The following is a 20864-nucleotide window of genomic DNA, read 5'->3' as shown; positions in this document are numbered from 1 at the left end:
GCTGCCACTGCCAAGGACAAGGGCAGACTGCAGCACATCATTCGATCAGCTGAGAAGGTGATCGGCTGCAATCTGCCATCCCTCCAGGACCTGTACGCCTCTAGGACCAGGAAGCGTGCAGGTAAGATTGTGGCTGACCCCTCCCACCCCGGTCACAATCTCTTTGAGATACTTCCCTCTGGCAGGAGGCTGCGGTCCATCAGGACTAAAACGTCTCGCCATAAAAACAGTTTCTTCCCGTCGGCAGCTGGCCTCCTTAACAAGGCCCGGATTACCCACTGTCATTGACTCTTATACCCACCCTGTATATACAGTATGCATTACATTAATGCACCCACGTTCTTCTGCTCAGCTTTCTCTTTCTCTTCTTATCTTTATCTATTTATTTTTTGAAAGTACTTTATTTTCCTTTGTGATTTCTGTGTGATTTCTGTGTGATTTAAATTTGAATAATTGTATATTTGTATTTGTATATGTATATATTTTTATGCACCAACTGCACCAGGTCACATTCCTCGTAGGCATAAAAAACCTACTTGGCAATAAACAAATTCTGATTCTGATTTCTGTTACTCATTTATTTCAGTACTTCGCCTCCGGCACAGTAGGTGGCGGTGTGCGCCTTCAAAGTCAATGACTGCAATCCGCCATACAATGAAAAGAAGGAGAAGCGGAAGAAGAACACAGAATGAGCCGACCTGTCGGTCTGACGGTGAGGGCAAATTCTCATCGCTGTTTGTCGTCAGTCGTAAATAAACTACAACTGTCGCTTATTTCGCGCTCTTAATAGCTTACATTAGACAGTAACAGCTGACAGCCAAAATCCCCGCAATGCTAACACTGTTAATGCTAACTACAGTAGCCAACTGGAGCCTTGGTTTTTATGTTGCCGTCATTGAATAGAAGTCACACAGCGAACAACGCTGAAGCACTAACCTTAACTTAACAGTTACCCACTAAGTTACACCAAGCTCTGTAGGAAGGTTGGGTGTTATTATTTATTAGTAAACTAACTTGTCCTAATTTTGTATTTGTTTTGTTGCGTGTCATCCAGAGTGCAACTCCAATAGCTAGCTAACGCCGTAGCGAAATACAAAAGCAAGTAACGTAAATCTAAGCTGCTTGACGTTAATCCTTGTTTTAGTTTTGAATGTGTATTTATAACAGATACACGTTAGAATTGATTACCCTTTGTGGTGCAAAGTAATTTCCTCCTGGTTACTTAATGAATACAGAGAGCTGTGCTGTGCTGGTGACACTTTGGTCATATGTGTACTCTGATATTAGGACTACTGATGGACTGATACAGAGATCATGAGACAAGCAGCATCAGTAATGTCTGTCAACTGCCTGCTGCGATGCTGCATCAGGTAACACTGCTGACAACTTGTTTGCTTGACTGTGTGAATCAAGGTGTGATCGAGGGATGTTCTGAGGCATAAACAAAGTCTTGTATCACACTAGGGCTGCACAATTAATCCCAGTATTACCGAAATCGTAATATGACCAAAAGCAATATTAAAGAATACCGCAGTTTTTTGAGAAAGGTAAAATGTGTGACAAAACAGTATAATAATGGTAAGTACTGTAGTTCTGTTTTATTACGATAATATCATATATCGTCCCATCCCTAGTTCAGACCCTAAGAAATGTTACATCATGAATATTAATTTTAAAAATAGTTTTTCAATTGCATTTGTGATACAAAAATGGTCATACAATGTATCATCCAGCTCTATATCACACTCATATTCACCTCCAACTCTGATAATAAAATAAGGTTGATGGAGTTTACAATTAAGGACTTCATATATTAAACAGTGCTGAAATGATTCCAAAAGAGTAACTTTTTCAATTATTATAATACTTCACTGATATAAAGTTGCAAGAAATACCCTTTGGAATCACCTGGATTTCTGCATAAATTGGTCATAAAATGTGTTCTGATCTTCATCTAAGTCACAACAATAGACAAACACAGTCTGCTTAAACTAATACCACACAAACAATTATATCCAGAAATCCAGGTAATTCAAAAGGGTTCACATACTTTTTCTTGCAACTGTATTGGCCTATTACAGACATATCTGTATTGGATTGGTATTGGCGTACATATTATTCAATATGCTCTGATATGAAAACTGCACAGCAACAACAGTACTACATACAAGTAGAAATTACTGATAATGACGGCGGTAATAGCCACAACAATGGGGGATGGTGAATAATAACAATATCAGTAATTCTAGCAATTGGAGTCAAGCAGGACCATGGCAGCAGGCCCAACTGGGATCCATTAGAACCTGCGAGACGAGAAAGCACAAGAACTCCGGGGAAGAAGTGAAGTTAGTAACATGCATTAATGGGACATGAATGAGTGCAGAAAGAGAGAGGAAGGGAGGAGCTCAGTGCATCATTGGAAATCCCCCGATAGTCTAGGCCTATAGCAGCATAACTAAGGGATGGTTCAGGACTCACCTGATCCAGCCCTAACTATAAGCTTTATCAAAGAGGAACGTCTTAAGCCTACTCTTAAATATGGAGAGGGTGTTTGCCTCCCGAACCACAACTGGAAGCTGGTTCCACAGGAGAGGAGCTTGGTAACTGAAGGCTCTGGCTCCTGTTCTACTTTTAGAGACTATAGGGACCAGAAGTAGCTCTGCATTCAGAGAGCATGGTGTTCACAATACTGTAACAAGCAGCAGCTCTCAGCAATATCAACTAGAACTGGTTAAATTATTTATTATGTATGAAAAAAATACCTTTTCTTTGTGGATTGTGCAAAGGTATTCAGAAGGCTGCTTCATTCATGAATATTTAATTGAGATATTCTTAAACATGTTCAGTAATTGATGTATACACTGTCAACCAATCCTAGTTGACTTTGCTGAGAGCTGCTCCTTCTTTCTTACTCTGTGCTGCTTGCCACAGTATTGTAAATCACAGCCCACTCTGCTGGATAAACTTTGCACCGGCTCCAATATATTATAGTTATAGTATTTTTTCAGAAGAAAAAAAGGTTTCATTTGGGTGCATATATGATAACCTATATGCAGACATAGAGCACTAGTTATACCTCTAATACCTGTCTTCTCCACATAGGATGGATGGAATGGAACTAATGTATTTTTCCTCTGTAGGCTGGAGAGGAAGCATGTGGCCACACATTTAGTCCAGCAGAGGACTCTGTCAGGGGCAGATGCTGTCAATGCACTCAGACCCTTTTATTTTGCAGTCCATCCTGATTTCTTTGGTCAATATCCCAGGGAACGGGTAGGTCACTTATATTATGTTGTAAATCAAACAAATCTAAAGTGATTGAACTGTGACTATTAAGATATTGGACACAGACAATTGTAGTATTTTGCTGGAGGGCGACTGACATATATAAAGATGAATGACATGACAGCTTCTAAAAGTGAAGCCAAAACATCTTGAAAACATCTCTGGCATCTGACTATATTAGTATAGTTCATAAAGCCCACTGACTCCATGTTATTTGAAGCCATAAAAAGCGGGGGTTTGACATCATGATTGACAACTGAGCCCTGTTCGTGATTGAGACGGTTGGGCGAGACTTTGATATTGCGGTGCCAACCCCAATCACTACTCTGTAGACTGATTGTCGTCACCAGTTCAAGATCCGTATCTGGGATATTTTGGCTTTCATTTGTGTACAGTGGGGGGAAGTGGAGATGTAACTTCCATTTTTTATGTACAATTTTGTTTACTACAGGAAGTGAATGAGAATTCATTAAAGAGGCTAAATGGCTACCTGGACAACCTGCAGAAGCCTGGCTCACACTCAGTCCAGCCAATGAAGCTCACCTTTTATGTCAGGGACACAAGGGATAGCAGTGATGTGCAGGCAGACCTCCTCACCTCGGGTACAGTTTCCATTCATGTCGCTCATAACATTTGTGAGTTCTGTCTTCAGAAATCTAAAACCTCCCCCCGGTTCTCAGGGTTCCGATCAGTGAGTTTCACCTTGCACACAAACGATATCTTGAGCACAGTGATGAACGTCTTGAAGTCCTGCAGCCTGCCCATTGAGCACATGAGTGGACTGAAAGCAAGTGCAGAGGCATCCGAAAGGCCACCTGAGGCGCCTTTCTACAGACCTATCAAATGGGATAAAAGCTACTACACCTTCACTGGCTTTAGAGACCCTGAGCAAGAGCTGCAGCAGGCCAGGAGAGTAGAGCCTGTACTCAGGTTAGTATCACTGGACCTCATCTCTGTATCACAACTGTACAGTGCACAATGTAGAGCTGGGTATCAAATTTCAGTACTTTTTAGGTAGAGGCTGTAATTATAAATAATAACCATTAATGATTAATTATAAGAACCACAAACTGTTGTTTTAGACATTTCTGTTGTGTTGAAATTTGGACCCAGGCTAACTGTTTTAGGCTAACCCTTCTTACAATCTTTATGCTAACTAGGCTAACCAGTAGTGACACAAGATAAGATAAGATAAGATGTTCCCTTATTGATCCCCTGTAGGAGAAATTCAAATTAGATACAGCAGCATAGGGGAATGTAGTGCAAAAAGTACAGAAGTGTACAAGTAAAATAAAAATCACAAAATAAGAATATTATAAAATATAACAGAAAATTCAATTCAATTTTATTTGTATAGTGCCAATTCATAACAGAAGTTATCTCAGGACACTTTTCAAATAGAGCAGGTCTAGACCGAACTCCTTATAACATTATTTACAGAGACCCAACAGTACCACCATGAGCAAGACCTTGGCGACAGGGGCAAGGAAAAACTGCCTGTTAAAAGGCAGAAACCTAGGACAGATCCTTCAGCTCTAGGTGGGTGGTCGTCTGTCACGACCATTTGGGGTCAGAGAGAGAGAGAGACAGACAGACAGCCAGACAGACAGGTAGCAACAACTACACTAATAGTAGTGACTGATGATGACGGGCATGACAACAGCAACGATGGGGGACAATGAGCAGTGACAACAGCAACAACAGTAACCGTAGCTATAATAATACTTATAATAATAATAACACTAATATCAGTGATATTAGCAATGGCAGTCAAGCAGGACCATGGCAGGAGGCTCCACCAGGATCCATGAGAACCTGCGAGACGAGAAAGCACAAGAACTCCGGGGAAGAAGTGAAGTTAGTAACATGCCTTAATGAGACATGAATGAGTGCAGAAAGGGAGAGGAAGAGAGGAGCTCAGTGCACCAGGGGAAAATGAAAGACTATACCAGCTCTGTACTTAACACACAGACTTCAGACTGATATCCATTTTCTTATCTCAGAAAGATAGTGTTGCTATCATTTAGGAGGATCTGAAATGGAATATTCATAGGTATGTTTTCATAGCTGTATAATCACAGTCACACGTTTCTACAGTAACCCAGAAAGGACAAACCAAGTATTGGCTCTACTGTAGATAGGTCTGTTTGTGTTTTTCGTGTCCACCATAGTTTCTCCTTCGCATTTGAAAGGGAAGGGTGAAGCGAGGGAGTTGCCATGCGACTACACTGATAGATGCCACTAAATTCTTCACACTGGAACTCTAAATATGATGTCAAGTTATTCTGGAGAACAGTATTTATTGACAATGAGAAGTAAAATAACCAGTACTGGTATTCAGGCATTTGGCATTCACTTAAATCAAAGTCTACAAAGACAGACACAGGGCGACATGATCATTCATTTGAAGTCAAGTTTGTAGGATGCCCTCGTAGCTCACCTGGTAGAGCTGGCACCCCATTTGTCAAGGCTGAGTCCTTGCTGCAGTGACCTCAGGTTCAAATCCAATCTGTGGCCCTTTGCTGCATCATACGTGGACGCACATGAATTTGCTGTAACTAGAGTAAACATTGTCCATTCGGCACCAAACAAGTGTCTGATAAGAGTCCCGCTCTGAACACATCTATGTGATAAAATTCAGTAAACGTGGTAGCGCCACTTTGTGGTAACCAGAAATATAATTTATTACACTTTTATGTATTTCTCCTAGCATTACTACATCCAACTGAAATTTAGTCAGAAAACCCTTAGAATGTTGACAATAATATCTTACGAGTCTTATGAATTTTTATTAAACCGTGTTGCCGTAGCAAAACGGCAAGCATCACCTTGTTGTTTTAACATTTGATCGCATTTTGCACAGGCTAAACAGGCTCAACACCTCATGAAACTTGGCACATACATCCCGTTTTCGAAAAAAGCCCCGGTGTCCTGTTTCGCGGACATGAATGAAAATGAGAAAACGTGTATCATGTCAGGATGTACAAAAAGCCTCTTGGCGCCATATCCTAAACCCAGCAGGAAGTCGGCCATTTTGAATTTAATGTCAAATTCTGCCGACGTTTTTAGGCCTTGTATTTTAACAAACTCCTCCTAGTGATCACATTCTAAAGACCTGCAGGAGAAGTTGTGCTCCTCATTAATATTTATTGAACGGCATGACCGTGGCGTACTGTCAAAGTTGGCCATTTTGAATTTCGCAGTGAATTTTCAGCCATTTTTTCACGTTGTATTTGAACTAACTCCTTGCAGGGTATTTATCAGATCTACTTCAAAATTGGTTAGTATAGTCAAAAAATATTGCTGATTAAAAGTTGTGCTATTTGTGACTGTACTTTGAATGGCGTGTCTGTGGCATGCCGTCAAAGTCGGCCATTTTGAATGAAATGTCAAACTGTGACGCCATTTCCGGCAATTTCAAAACTTCTCCTAGGGAATTTTCAGATCTACTTCCAAATTTGTCAGTACAATCATATAATACTGCTGATTATAAGTTGTGTTATTTGTGACTGTATGTCGAACGGCGTGTCCGTGGCGTGCAGTCAGAGTTGGCCAGGTTGAATCGAATGTCAAACTGTGACACCATTTCCGGCATTTAACAAACTCTTCCTAGTGAATTTATCAGAACAACTTCAAAATTAGTGAGTACATCCAGAGAAAAAATCTGTACATTCAGTTAAACGGTGTGTCCGTGGCATGCCTTCAAAAATCAGCCTTGACATGACAATGGAAACCCTAACCCTACTGCTAAACCTAACTGCAGTACAGATTCTCCATTTTGACCCAAACTTCACAAGTTTGTTAAGAGCCCTGGCCTAAACACGTCTTACACTTGCACGTGATGCGGCCGCAGCACACCCTGAGTTGCGTAGAGTGCAAGGGCCCGATCATCACTGCTTGCCAAAATGAGACTTTACTTTGAATGGCGTGTCTGTGGCATGCCGTCAAAGTCGGCCATTTTGAATGAAATGTCAAACTGTGACGCCATTTCCGGCAATTTCAAAACTTCTCCTAGGGTATTTTCAGATCTACTTCCAAATTTGTCAGTACAGTCATAAAATACTGCTGATTATAAGTTGTGTTATTTGTGACTGTATGTCGAACAAAGTGGTGGTTGTTGTGTTGAGTCCACACAAACATAGAGCTGAGAGGAACTGCAGAGTTGGAGAGAATTCTACGTCACCATGAAAGATATATGTTTTATAGAATGCCTTCTCCTACAGTCATCTCAAAGTGGTTTCATGTTACCTTTTCTTCGTCAGTTTGTGGCTGAGAAACAACGAGCCCGAGGCAACGAAGAAGCAGAAGGTTAGTCTTCCTCGGAGAGAAGAGCTGATCAGACTGAAGAAGGAACTGTGTCACAAATTCTATCTGGCTGATATCAGGTACACTCTACTCAACTGTTTTAACACAGAATAAGTGTTGTGGGAGGTGTTAACAACCCTGCATCTACCTGAACATGTCTACCCACCTGTCTGAACAATCTGATAAACTAAAATAATCAGCAGCTTTCCAGGTCTGTGGTTCTCAGTGGCGAAGTAGTGGCAGTATACTGGATTGTTGTAATGGGGACAGGGACTGTAAAGCTGTGTATATATTATTATTATGATGATAATGTTGGTTGTGTGGCGCAGGTGGCAGCGCAGCTGGGGAGTGGCCCACAGGTGCTGTCAGCTTCAGAGCCTGAGCCGACTGTCTCAGCAGAACCCAGAGGCCCTGATCAACCTACAAGGTAAAGACATACATCGATATCAGTGTTCAATAACCAATATATTGATACAAAGTTATCTTTATTTTGTGTGGAAATATAGACAAGGCACATGCCATATGCAAACAGTGCCATTACAAGATAAAATAAATGTCTAGAAGAATTACATTTTCAAATCATATTTTAGTTGCTTTTTGTGAAATTATTTAAATGAAACTGATTGTGTTAGTGGACATATATGATGTTGTTGATCACAGGCCCCTGAATCTAATCAAATGGAATTGAAATCATATTGTGCGGCTTTTGTGATCGACAAATATCGTTTTGTTGTCCAAAGAATCTGTATAATATCATATTCTGATGAAACTGGTGATGTATGCTCCTAGAACATGACAGCTGTAGCAGTTACAATTAGATAAAAAAAAGGCTTTAAGAGGATCTGACCTCATTTACACCTGGTAATAAAATGTGATCTGTATCCAGACCTGATCTTGCCTTTGCATTTACCCCTGGTAGTTCAATTAAATTAAATTCAATTCAATTTTATTTGTATAGCGCCAATTCATAACAGAAGTTATCTCAGGACACTTTTCAAATGGAGCAGGTCTAGACCGAAGTCTTTATAACATTTACAGAGACCCAACAGTATGAGCCACCATGAGCAAGCACTTGGCAACAGGGGCAAGGAAAAACTGCCTGTTAAGAGGCAGAAACCTCGGACAGACCCTTCGGCTCTAGGTGGGTGGTCTTCTGCCTCGACCAGTTGGGGTGAGAGAGAGAGAGAGAGAGATACAGAGGCAGACAGACAGTTGCACAACAACAACAACAGTAGCAACAACCACTAACAGTAGATGATGATGACGACAACAGCGACAATGGGGGACAATGAGCAGTGACAATAGTAATAATAATAATGTATATTTAGACTGTTTTTCTGCTATCGATCTTCATCAGTTAACTTCAATCATTTCTTCATCGAAGCCATCAACCTGTCTGTTAGACCCGATCCCAACTAGGCTGCTTAAAGAAGTTGTTCCCTTAATTGGCACTTCTTTACTGGATATGATTAATCTTTCTTTATTATCAGGATATGTACCACAGTCCTTTAAAGTAGCTGTAATTAAACCCCTTCTTAAAAAGTCTACTCTTGACCCAGGGGTTTTAGCCAACTATAGACCGATTTCTAACCTCCCGTTCCTCTCTAAGATTCTGGAGAAAGTAGTCGCCAAAGAGTTGTGTGACTTTCTACATAACAATAGTTTATTTGAGGATTTTCAGTCAGGATTTAGAGTTCATCATAGCACAGAGACAGCTCTGGTTAAAGTTAATAATGACCTTCTGACTGCTTCTGACAATGGACTTGTCTCTGTACTTGTATTATTAGATCTTAGTGCTGCATTTGACACCATTGACCATGATATTCTTTTACAGAGACTTGAGCATCAAATTGGCATTAAAGGAACTGCCCTAACCTGGTTTAAGTCATACTTATCAGATCGTACTCAGTTTGTACATGTTAACGATGAATCCTCCATAAATACTAAAGTTAGTCATGGAGTTCCACAAGGTTCTGTACTTGGACCAATACTATTTACTTTATATATGCTCCTTTTAGGCAACATTATTAGGAATCACTCCATTAACTTTCACTGTTATGCAGATGATACGCAGTTATATCTATCAATCAAACCCAATGAAATTAATCAATTATCTAAATTACAAACATGTCTTAAGGACATAAAATCCTGGATGACCTGCAATTTTCTGATGTTAAACTCAGAAAAAACTGAAATTCTTGTTCTTGGCCCCAAAAACCTTAGAGACTCATTGTCTAAAGATATAGTCACTCTAGATGGCATTAACTTGGCCTCTAGCACCACTGTCAGGAATCTTGGAGTTATCTTTGATCAGGATTTGTCATTTAACTCCCACATAAAGCAGACCTCTAGGACTGCCTTCTTTCATTTACGTAATATTAGAAAAATTAGACACATACTATCACAGACAGATGCAGAAAAACTAATCCATGCATTTGTTACTTCAAGGCTGGATTACTGCAACTCTTTATTATCAGGTTGCCCCAATAAGTCCATTAAAACGCTCCAATTAATTCAGAACGCTGCAGCACGAGTACTGACAGGAACTAGAAAAAGAGATCACATCTCTCCTGTACTAGCTACTCTGCATTGGCTCCCTATAAAATGTAGAATTGAATTTAAAATACTCCTCCTCACCTATAAAGCTCTTCATGGTCAGGCCCCTTCATATCTTAAAGAGCTCATAGTACCCTATTACCCCACTAGAACACTACGTTCTCTGAATGCTGGGCTACTTGTGGTTCCTATAGTCTCTAAAAGTAGAACAGGAGCCAGAGCCTTCAGTTACCAAGCTCCTCTCCTGTGGAACCAGCTTCCAGTTGTGGTTCGGGAGGCAGACACCCTCACCACTTTCAAGAGTAGGCTTAAGACATTCCTCTTTGATAAAGCTTATAGTTAGGGCTGGATCAGGTGAGTCCTGAACCATCCCTTAGTTATGCTGCTATAGGCCTAGACTATCGGGGGATTTCCCATGGTGCACTGAGCTACTCTCTTCCTCTCTCTTTCTGCACTCATTCATGTCCCTTTAATGCATGTTACTAACTCCACTTCTTCCCCGGAGTTCTTGTGCTTTCTCGTCTCGCAGGTTCTCATGGATCCTGGTGGAGCCTCCTGCCATGGTCCTGCTTGACTGCCATTGCCAATACTGTTGTTGCTGTGCACCTGTCTGTCTGTCTGTCTGTCTGTCGCTCTCTCTCTCTCTCTCTCTCTCTCTCTCTCTCTCTCTCTCTCTCACCCCAACTGGTCGAGACAGACGACCACCCACCTAGAGCCGGAGGATCTGTCCTAGGTTTCTGCCTTTTAACAGGCAGTTTTTCCTTGCCCTTGTCGCCAAGTGCTTGCTCATGGTGGTACTGTTGGGTCTCTGTAATTAATGTTAAAGAGTTCGGTCTAGACCTGCTCTATTTGAAAAGTGTCCTGAGATAACTTCTGTTATGAATTGGCGCTATACAAATAAAAATTGAATTGAATTGAATTAATAATAGTAACTGTAGTAATAATAATATTAATTAAAGCTGCAAGCAGCGATGGACGGGACCTCGCACTCCACGCAACTCGGGGCGTGCTGCGGCCGTGTCACTTGCCGTCGTAACACGTGTGGACCACGACATGAAAATCTCACGTAAATCAGCTCAAAATTGCCACGCAGCGGTTGCTTCCTGTTGCCAGTAGGTGGCGCTGTCACTATGTCCGAATAACTTCATGTAGATGTGTTCAGGGCGGGACTCTTATCAGACAAGTGAAGTTTGGAGCCGATTGGACAATGTACACTCAAGTTATAGCAAATTCGTGTTTTGTGGCGGTACGTAAAAAATTCCCGCCACGCTACAGACACGCCCCCTCACCACAGTCGTCACATATAATCAACGATGTGTTTTGCATTTTATAAGTACATTTCAGCTGGGTCTGATCATCCTGCTAGGAGTAGAACATGAAAGTATAAAACGTGATACTTCCTGTTGCCACTAGGTGGCGCTCTGACTATTACCGAATATTATCACATAGACATGTTCAGGGCGGGACTCTTATCGAACGTGTGAAGTTTCGTTGCAGTCGGATCATGTAGGCAGAAGTTATGACGAATCCCTCTTACATGGCGAAGGTTTGAAATTGGATGCCACGGAACGCCACGCCACGGGCACAATGTTCCACGGAAAAAAACTGACTGCACTGACCAATTTTGAAGTAGATCCAATAGAAACTGAAGGAGGAGTTAGTTAAAATAGAAGCCCTGAAATGCCAAAAATGACATCACAGTGACATTCGTTTAAAATGGCCAACTTTAACGGCACGCCACAGACACGCCCTTCAACGTACAGTTACAAATTGAGCAGCGTTCATTCAGCACCATGTTTTGACTGTACTGACCAATTTTGAAGCAGATCCGATAAATTCCCTAGGGGGAGTTGGTTCAAATACAAGCCCAAAAAGTGAAAATGACCACAAAATGGCCGCCAAGAGTGAAAATCTTAAATTAAAATAGCCGACTTCCTCTGGGATTTGGGACATGAGTCCAAGAGGCTTCCTTGTACGTCTCGGCACGTTACACATGCCTACCGAGTTTCGTACATATCGGTGAAACGTGGCGCCAGGGCTGCTTTTTTTAAATCCTGTAGGGGGCGCTACAAACACGACAAAAACGATTTTTGGTATGTGAGCTACAGGCATCAGTCTACACGTGTCCTGTGAATTTCATATTCATACCTATTACGGTCTCTGCAGAGTGATTTACCCTGCCACCAGAGCGCCACCTAGTGGCGTGATTTTTTTTCCTTTTTAGGGGACCCTCAGGGAGCCATGGGCAAGCATCGTACCAAGTTTCATTTTAATCACACTTGCTGATGCAGAGATATAAACTTCTTCATTTTAAAGAGCGCCACCTTGTGGTGATGACCTGAAATTGTGCAGGATACATAATGAAGACATGAGGAACTATGGACCCAAGGTTGGTGTAAATCGGACATACCAATGTGGAGAAATACCCCACTTCCTTTTTTGACGAAAAATCAACAGGAAGTGCTAATTTTATAACTATTTTTTGAAATATCAAAATACTTTAAACTACTTTTTTTGCCAGGACGGTCTCCAGATGCTACGTGCAAAATTTCATGCAAATCGGACAAAAGCGCATGGATGGATCACAAAAACGTAGTTTTTGGACATTTTGCACTCTAGCGGAAAAAAAATCTAGGCGGAAGTGGGCGTGGCTTATATGGGGAGATTCACCGAACGCGTGGATATGAGTTTTTTGAATGTGAGACAAAGTATGCGGGAGTTATTAGCCTATCAAATGTTTCCTAAAAGTAGCGCCACTTGCCAAATAAAATAGACATTTCGTATATGTTCAGGGGGTCAAAAAGGCAGTCAAAGAGGGTGAAGAAAAAGAATGATGATAAACATAGCAAAAACAATAGGGACCTTCCAGTTGTCACTGGCTGGTCCCTAATAACAATAATAACAGTAATATCAGTGATATTAGCAATGGCAGTCAAGCAGGACCATGGCAGCAAATCAGCCCCAGACTCCCTTATTCTCCCTATTCTAGTGCTGCCATCACCTTGCCATCACCACACTAGCAGTCTGGTAGCTCTTCAGTGCTGAGTGTTGGCATCTTTGTTTGAGCGGTCTAATGTGACCATAACATTTGATTGATCATTTACCCAGTTTCACAGCTTACTTCAGAACCACGGACTGCTTTCTACAACAGTTTTCATTTATTTATCTCTATTGCCCAAGACCAGTAAAACTGACTTATGCAGTGTAAAACTAGGCTGTAAAACTAGGCTGTAAAACCTCTCCTTTTATGTGCTCCTCCACCTTCCCCCTAGGACACACTATTGTGTTTGCTGACCAGTCAGGGATGAACGCCTCTGGACACGTCATGCTGGGAACCATGGACGTCCATCACCAGTGGACCAAGGTAATGTAGCTGCAGTGCTCCTGCTGTCACAGGTCCCCTGTGTTCCTCTTTGTTTTCTGAGCCCTGTGTCTCCAGCTGTTTGAGCAGCTGTCCAGCTATCGCAGCCTGCTGCAGCAGACGGAGTGGCTGAAGGAGAGGATCAGCCTTCTCCTGGGCGGAACTCAAGTGATCCACATGGAGAGGCTGGGACCGGTCCAGCTCATTGCCGAGCACTACAGCACCCTCAGCACTTTCCACAAGAGCCTGGTGTCCCGACGCCTTCGCCTGCACCCCAGGAGCCTGCAGGGGCTCACCATGTTGTTGGAGAAGTACGCTGTCAAGGCCGAACGACCTCAAACACATGACACAATGCTGTGATCTTTGATTAAGTAAGACATAGTTTGCTGTTTGTTGCAATCGCAGTGACCGCTCTAACCCCAGTCTTCATGAGATGGGACACTTCATTGTCCCCACCAACTGTGACCCTCCAAAGCTGCAGGTCTTCCTTCAGAGCCAAGCCCCCGAGGCCAGACTGCGCACCCAACGCAAAAACCAGTGAGTCAAATACAACACTTCTTCCACTCACTTTCTGTCAGTTTAATCTCTTTTGTAGCTGCATCATTGTAAACAGAGCAGCGCAGGAGCAACAGCACATAAGGCTGTACACTTTAAAAACCAACAAACCATAAAATGAACTGATGGAAGTAGAGAAGGGTAATGGAAACAGAAGGCAGTGCAGTACTGGACATTGTGAGGCAGAGCAGCATGACTCATGTCTGTTGGCTCTCAGCTCCTGTGCCAGGTGTCAATAAAAATAAAACAATATTTTCTGGCAGTGACATATTTTTTGTTGGGGTTGATTGATTGAGCTATCAGCTTTTCCCTGCTCCAAACTATTGTTATTATATTGGCTTTAAAAACTCACTATCTGATATTGGCCGATTGTACCTGTCGCCATATTGGAGCAAAATCAGTGCACAGTCCACAGAAAAAGTTTTTTTGTTGTATTGGCCACCATATTTGTAATGTTTCACCTTTAAAAGCCGGTCTCAAAAATCCAACATCGGTCAGGCTCTAATATGTATGTACTTGTCCTTGCAGTATGTATAGAAGCATGTGTGTATCTGTATTGAAGGATAACTTATAGAGCAGAATACTGCACTGGTGGCTGGAAGATGAGCACAATCCTGCTGGGCAGCTCTTCAGTAAGTGAGCAAAAAACTAGGGAGATGTTGTCTTCAGCACTGTTGCCATCATTGCAAGCTTCTCCCAGTTACAGCTCATTTACATAGGCCACCTGAGCAGCGTGTGGTGTCTACAGAGTGTGTCTGACACATGCGCAGTGTCCACATCAAGTGTGTCAGTTGCGTTGCGTGGCTGCTGCAGAGCCGCTGCTGGCAGCCCTATGTTTGCACATACACTTTTCTTTGTATAATGTCCATGAAGAATCAAAATTTTCATGTAATTTAATTTACAATGCCATACATATATATTATGGCATGCCCTTTAGGAAATTATTGAATGAATATATGGAATGAAAGTCTGAATATATGGAATGGAAAATTTTAATATATTAAATGGAACTTGAATATATGGAATGAAATGTCACGTGAACAAGGCACTGCAACATCTTTTGTTTGTTAATTATTCAGTAAGGATGTTACTGCAAGTGAGCCTGCGAATGGCCAATATTCACGCTGTTACTGTACTGTAGCTGTATGTTCAAACACAATGCGTAGGAAGCAGCAAAAGGTTTAATGTGGTCTCCTTCAGTTCAGAGTCCCTGCAGCATCTGAAGGCATGGACAGATATGTAAAGCGCCGCGCCAGAGCGCATTGTCTTTACACACGACCGTTTGCTGAGTTTAACTTCATTAAATGGCCTGAAAGCAACAGCAGGCTGCTACAATATAAACATACATAGCTCTGGTCAGACTGCTTGGCTTTAACTGGATATTCTGCTATTTTATGAAGGAGACTTCCGGTTACAGGGCTAATCATAGCCTTGTCTAACTTTGTTTTTTGGCAAACATTGCGTCTCATGTTTTATCTGTGAAACACACTGCAATGATGCTGTGTAACGTTAATTACTGTGGTGCAAAATTATTAAACTCAGGGTCCAATGCATGTTTGCACCTTCTTACAACTGGGTCTGAATATAAAACGAAAAAGCAATGAAAAAAAAGGTTTTCGAAAATTTGGTGGGGCATGTGCCCTTCCAGCTTGAATGGACATGATTCGACTGTCTTAAAGCAAAATCGAAAAGTTTCTTTCCATACATTCATATATGTATGTCTGTGTGTGTGTGTGTGTATATATATATATATATATATATAGCTCCAGTGTTTATGGACATTTGAATGTGGAAATATTACACTGTAGCATTAATAAGATGCGAAAAGCGTGTTCCCGCTAACGATGATCACTGCTGCTCATCACAAATCTGTGATGTTTGTCCGGTAACACACCTAACCTCACACTAGTTCATCAGCTCTGTTATTAACTCATACTTTTTTTGTGTTCAGGCTGCAGGTGGAGGAAGATGCTGTGGTGAAGCTGTGTCTCCAAAATCTGTCTCTGAGGAGTCTGTCCAAGGAGCCCAGTGTCAGTTCTAGCCAGATGATCCTGTGCTGTAAAAGACTGGTGGAGCAGCGTTTCCCCCTCATGCAGGGCCTCCACATCTGTGTTTCTCACTTCTACTCGGTCATGCAGGATGGGGACCTTTGTGTCCCCTGGGACTGGAAGAACTGAGCAGGAGCAACACGGTCCCAAGCTGCAGGATTCTCAGGCAGTCCAAGGGTCAGAAAGAAGTATTTTTTAGCAGTTTAATGTTGTTGAGGCAGCAAATAGGCATGTTTCACAGGATCATTTGATAGATGTCAGGTGTGTCTCGTGTCTAAAGTGGTTAACTTGAGCTGAGCGCTGTGGGCTCATCTAATAAGAAGCACTTTATACTCTTGCTGGAAAAGCCAAATAGAAGAATGGATGACCAGCGGAGCTCAGTGGTTCCCAACTGGAAAACCAGGAAAATTATTCACAAGAAAGGGAAGAGAATTAATTAATTTTAATTTTCTCAAATGTTACCATTTCTTCTGAAAATCTGGGGAATTTGAGCTCTTAAGTAATCAAAAAGGAAAGTCTGAGAACCAAGTAGTCTTGGGTTGACCCGTGATAAGGGGTGTGGGAGCCAGTGGAAGTGTAAGCTTTCTTCAGGATATGGTTGAGACCTTGAGATGTGCATGGTTTGACTAAGTCAGTCTTTTTTGTTACTGTGTGGAGAAATAATTCAATAATGGTTCTGCTAAAGGCACAATCTGTGACTAATGTAAACTAATATAGTCCCCAAACCTCCAACATTCAACACACACAGTTAGAACCTGTTATCACTCTGATTGACAGTAGACAGGCGAAAGAGGTCAGTATGCTGAAAATGAACGAGTTTTACAACCATGTACAACCATGTTTGAAGGCAAAACTGTTGTTCTGTTCTGAACGTCCACACTGTGAACGGCTGCTGTCATAGAGCTCAACAGTGTAAGTAACAATCCCATTATAATAGAATATAGAATAGAGGATTTCTGTTATTAGCCATAATTTCGTAACCATCCAAGCTAGACGATCTATGAGATTGTGAAACAATGGTATATTCTTCCATAGGAGCCATAACTCATATATCAACCCTGCTTTAAGAAAAACTTGAGATACTACAGTACCCACAACCCAAAAGTGTAACAGCGATGTCTCTGATCAGTAGAGCTAGCTGTTAGCATGGAAATGTCTGATGAGTTACTTTTTACAAAAAATCTATTATTTACACACTACACAAGGTTTAGCTGCAAGCACTGTACGATGTATTACAACACTTTTATTCACAATATAAACACTAAGAAATGTGAAATTGAAGGAGAAGTGTGCCACTATTGTTATCATTTGCAGTGGATCATGGGATGAGTAGTTCCTTCACTCTTAAAATAATTATGCATTGTCTTGTACCTTTGTCTTATTTCTGTTTTTTTGTTTTATTTTTGTTTAGGTTTTTTGCTTAGAATCAAATGTCGTATGGTCACAACTCTTGGCTGGCTTGGTCACAGTCTTAATACTCGATATAAGGAGTAAATGAAAGGGAAATTCACTTCTGGAACCAGTGGCCACTCACTGTTGAGGTCTGTAGAAAGGGGTCAGACGCAGTCAATTGTGGTAATAACGGTTTGCTCATGTCTCTCCTGGAAGGATTCATGGTGTTGCACTAAGGTGAAAAGTGACTAAAATGGTTTTGTGAAGAATGAAGAATTATGAACTCCCCACCTACTCCCTCACCTGTGACTGTCAGAATGATGTCAGAATGGTGTGGAGGGCAGGGGTTTCAGACCCTGTTAAATGATCCAACTAGCCCTTTGAGGCGCACTGACGCCCTGAAGTTAATATTTCTACTTGTTGTTGTATCAAATGCTTCATTGTTGTGATCCAGCATGTGGCCTGAGATGTGTGATGATTGGACGCTTCACTGGATGGAGCCATTTTGGACATATTGGACATTTTAGATACTGGTGAACAGTCTCATCCAGAATGGATACGTCTGGTTCTGGACACTTTGACACTGTTACACACATGGGCTGGTGGAATACTCTTGTGATCTAGACTAGAACTTTGTAAAGTTACCATAGCTGTGAAAAAGATGGTTCCTCTTAAAGGGGAACTTGGCAACTATTTCAACTAATAAACCCGTTTAGAAATCATTTGGATGGGTAAATGGCCTGTTCCGGTGAAGATGGTGACTTTCCCCACTCCCCCTAGCGTCCCCAGGCAGAAAACCAACCTTGCAACTTTGGGACTTCCGTCCCGTTAAGTTGGAAATGGGAAGTATTGTGAGAAGCGAGAATGAGCGAGAAACACAAACTGCTTTACGGCAGTTCCACATAAACGCAGACGCCCCCCTCAATACCAGTTAGCCACGCCGGCTATAAGAACAAGCGACGATGAATGTATTACCCACCTCGGTAGACATACCACACGAAAAAGTTGTGTTTGAAATATACATCCCAGAGGTGTAGGGGGAGCTCGTTGAGAAAACATGCGACGACAAAAGTGAAAACCAGCAAAGAAATGGCTCGAGTTGCCAAGTTCCCCTTTAAATAAAATGGTCATTTCAGAATTGACTGTTTATTATGACGTCTGTTAAAGTGAGAAAGCACTGGACTCTCAGTTAGACCCTTTATAACTCATCACAACCTGCCCCCACTTCTTCTCCTTTACAAAGCACTGTACACCAAACAACCAGACACGTGAACACTTTCTACCCACACACCATCACTTTGTGTCAATATAGTGTCAATAACCGGCATAAAATTTCCAGATGCAATCGACCGATTTAAAAAAGCGTGCAATTTGGAATGAAATCGGGATGCAGAGTTTCTAACATCTATAGGAGTAGATCTCGACAAATATTAAATACGGTGTGTCCAGAGGGTAGCATGGAGACTTTAAGGGTTTATTAATCACATTTAATTTAATCACAAACACACATATGTCATTATTTGCTTGAAAAGGCCCCCAAAAGAAGATATTTGAACTCAAAAACATTATTGTGGCATTAGAAATGGTAAATGGACCTGTACTTGTATAGCTGCACGGCATCGGGAGCAATTTGGGGTTCTGTATCTTGCTCAAGGATGCTTCGACAGGTGGCACCAGAAAACCTTCCAATTAGGGGATGACCCGCTCTGCCTCTGAGCCACAGCCGCCCAATCAATACATGATTTTATTCCCACATCTTTTTGGAATTTAACTTAACTTCATTGACCTTAAGCCGATCACTGAGTCTAAAATGTGTCCATAACATTAAATTAAATTCAGTTTTTTATGACATTATCTTTAAAATAAATCTAATTAATGTGTTAAATTTGCCAGCATTTGACACCAAACTAGGGTGTTAGCTGGGGTGGCCAGGCATTTTTTTAGGGATGGCAGCTGCCACCCTAGATCCACCCCTGTATCTGCAACGGTAACAACCAATTTATTATTTATTGGTAGAGGCTCTATGCCTTTATTATTTAGAAATGTGACCAAAAATTCTATATTTTGATTGATTCATCTCTAAACTGTTTCTCAAGCTACTTAAGAAGAACCAAAGAAATAAAATTAAACTATCTGTACTGTATTGAATTGCAAAGCATCATATTCTTGTTATGTTTGTGTTGAATCAAATCGTGTCGAATCTCCCAGCATTGCAATAGATGTGAATTGTATCAAATGATATTGGTAGCTGCTTCATATGTATCTTTAATGTATAGTATTGTTCGCAGTGCATTGAGATGTGTATCACATGGACCAGAGTGTACTGATGTACATCCCTGCTGTATGTGGACATGTATACATGCATATACCGTAAATAACCAGCCACTCATGTATATAAATAATATAGTACTTTACACATTCAATAGTTATTCCTTTGCTCTATTGCTGTATTGTTTACATTTGAATGGCTTCATACATGTATATATTTATATATAAAGTTATTTTCGCCACCTTGGTGCATAATAGTTTTCTGCTTAGTTTGTTTCTATGTCGTTGTTTTTAGACGCTCTATTTCTACTTCTATTTTCCTGTAAATTGGTCTTGGAACTGAAAGTAACACAAAACTGTAAACTAAAATATGATAATGGAACATTTTGGACTTAACCTATTACACTTAATGCAGGTTGTTACATTTTGAGTTTAGTGGCAACTGTATTTGAAAAAAAAAATTAATAACTTGACATATTAATTTAAAGGGGAACTTGGCAACTCGAGCCATTTCTTTGCTGGTTTTCACTTTTGTCGTCGCATGTTTTCTCAACGAGCTCCCCCTACACCTCTGGGATGTATATTTCAAACACAACTTTTTCGTGTGGAGCAATGTCTACCGAGGTGGGTACTACATTCATCGTCGCTTGTTCTTATAGCCGGCATGGCTAACCGGTATTGAGGGGGGCGTCTGCGTTTATGTGGAACTGCCGTAAAGCAGTTTGTGTTTCTCGCTCATTCTCGCTTCTCACAATACTTCCCATTTCCAACTTAACGTGACGGAAGTCCCAAAGTTGCAAGGTTGGTTTTCCGCCTGGGGACACTAGGGGGAGTGGGGAAAGTCACCATCTTCACCGGAACAGGCCATTTACCCATCCAAATGATTTCTAAACGGGTTTATTAGTTGAAATAGTTGCCAAGTTCCCCTTTAAAATGTTATCCTTTAAGGTCCACTCTGTATTTGATATCTAGCCTCATGGTCTGTGTTATCCACATTCAGTTGTGTCCAGTGTATCTACATGTATAGGTTGATACAGAAAAACCTTCATAGAATCCTCCTAGGAAAATTGCCAAAGCCCCAAACTAGATATTAC

At 41.3% G+C, this 20864-nt stretch overlaps 1 protein-coding gene and 1 long non-coding RNA gene across 5 annotated transcripts in view; one reads left to right on the top strand and one right to left on the bottom strand.

Moving 5' to 3' along the window:
- LOC127367489 (uncharacterized) overlaps nucleotides 1-2515 on the bottom strand; it is a 118870-nt gene extending 116355 nt beyond the window's left edge. The window contains exon 1 of the long non-coding RNA XR_007885486.1: nucleotides 2304-2515. This is a non-coding gene — a long non-coding RNA (uncharacterized LOC127367489). The remainder of the gene's footprint in view (nucleotides 1-2303) is intronic.
- Nucleotides 621-20012, top strand: tcaim (T cell activation inhibitor, mitochondrial). 4 transcript variants are annotated; one of them, XM_051407313.1, is made up of 11 exons: nucleotides 661-712; nucleotides 1288-1370; nucleotides 3141-3273; nucleotides 3737-3887; nucleotides 3966-4215; nucleotides 7548-7670; nucleotides 7920-8017; nucleotides 13419-13510; nucleotides 13586-13818; nucleotides 13913-14044; nucleotides 16014-20012. In XM_051407313.1, exons 2-11 carry the CDS (start codon nucleotides 1315-1317, stop codon nucleotides 16237-16239), a joined length of 1494 nt encoding a protein of 497 aa, XP_051263273.1. In that variant the 5' UTR covers nucleotides 661-712; nucleotides 1288-1314; the 3' UTR covers nucleotides 16240-20012. The 4 variants fall into 4 exon arrangements, with proteins under 4 accessions (XP_051263274.1, XP_051263273.1, XP_051263272.1 ...); XM_051407314.1 differs by lacking the exon at nucleotides 3141-3273 and having other exon boundaries at nucleotides 621-712; XM_051407312.1 differs by lacking the exons at nucleotides 661-712; nucleotides 1288-1370 and adding an exon at nucleotides 1377-2345 and having other exon boundaries at nucleotides 3978-4215.
- Nucleotides 20013-20864: the final 852 nt, after the last annotated feature.

Source organism: Dicentrarchus labrax, unplaced genomic scaffold (assembly GCF_905237075.1).
Source record: "Dicentrarchus labrax unplaced genomic scaffold, dlabrax2021, whole genome shotgun sequence".
NCBI classification, from domain to species: Eukaryota; Metazoa; Chordata; class Actinopteri; family Moronidae; genus Dicentrarchus; species Dicentrarchus labrax.
The sequence above is the reverse complement of the archived record's forward strand: the minus strand, read 5'-3'. Positions and strand labels throughout refer to the sequence as shown.

Bases quoted from the DNA above. Each gene is read 5' to 3' on its own strand.
- tcaim (XM_051407310.1), top strand. From the start codon at position 2,218: ATGGTGAATAATAACAATATCAGTAATTCTAGCAATTGGAGTCAAGCA. The intron at 4,216-7,547 runs GTTAGTATCACT...TTTCTTCGTCAG, and splicing joins AGAGTAGAGCCTGTACTCAG to TTTGTGGCTGAGAAACAACG. The intron at 13,819-13,912 runs GTACGCTGTCAA...TTGCAATCGCAG, and splicing joins CTCACCATGTTGTTGGAGAA to TGACCGCTCTAACCCCAGTC.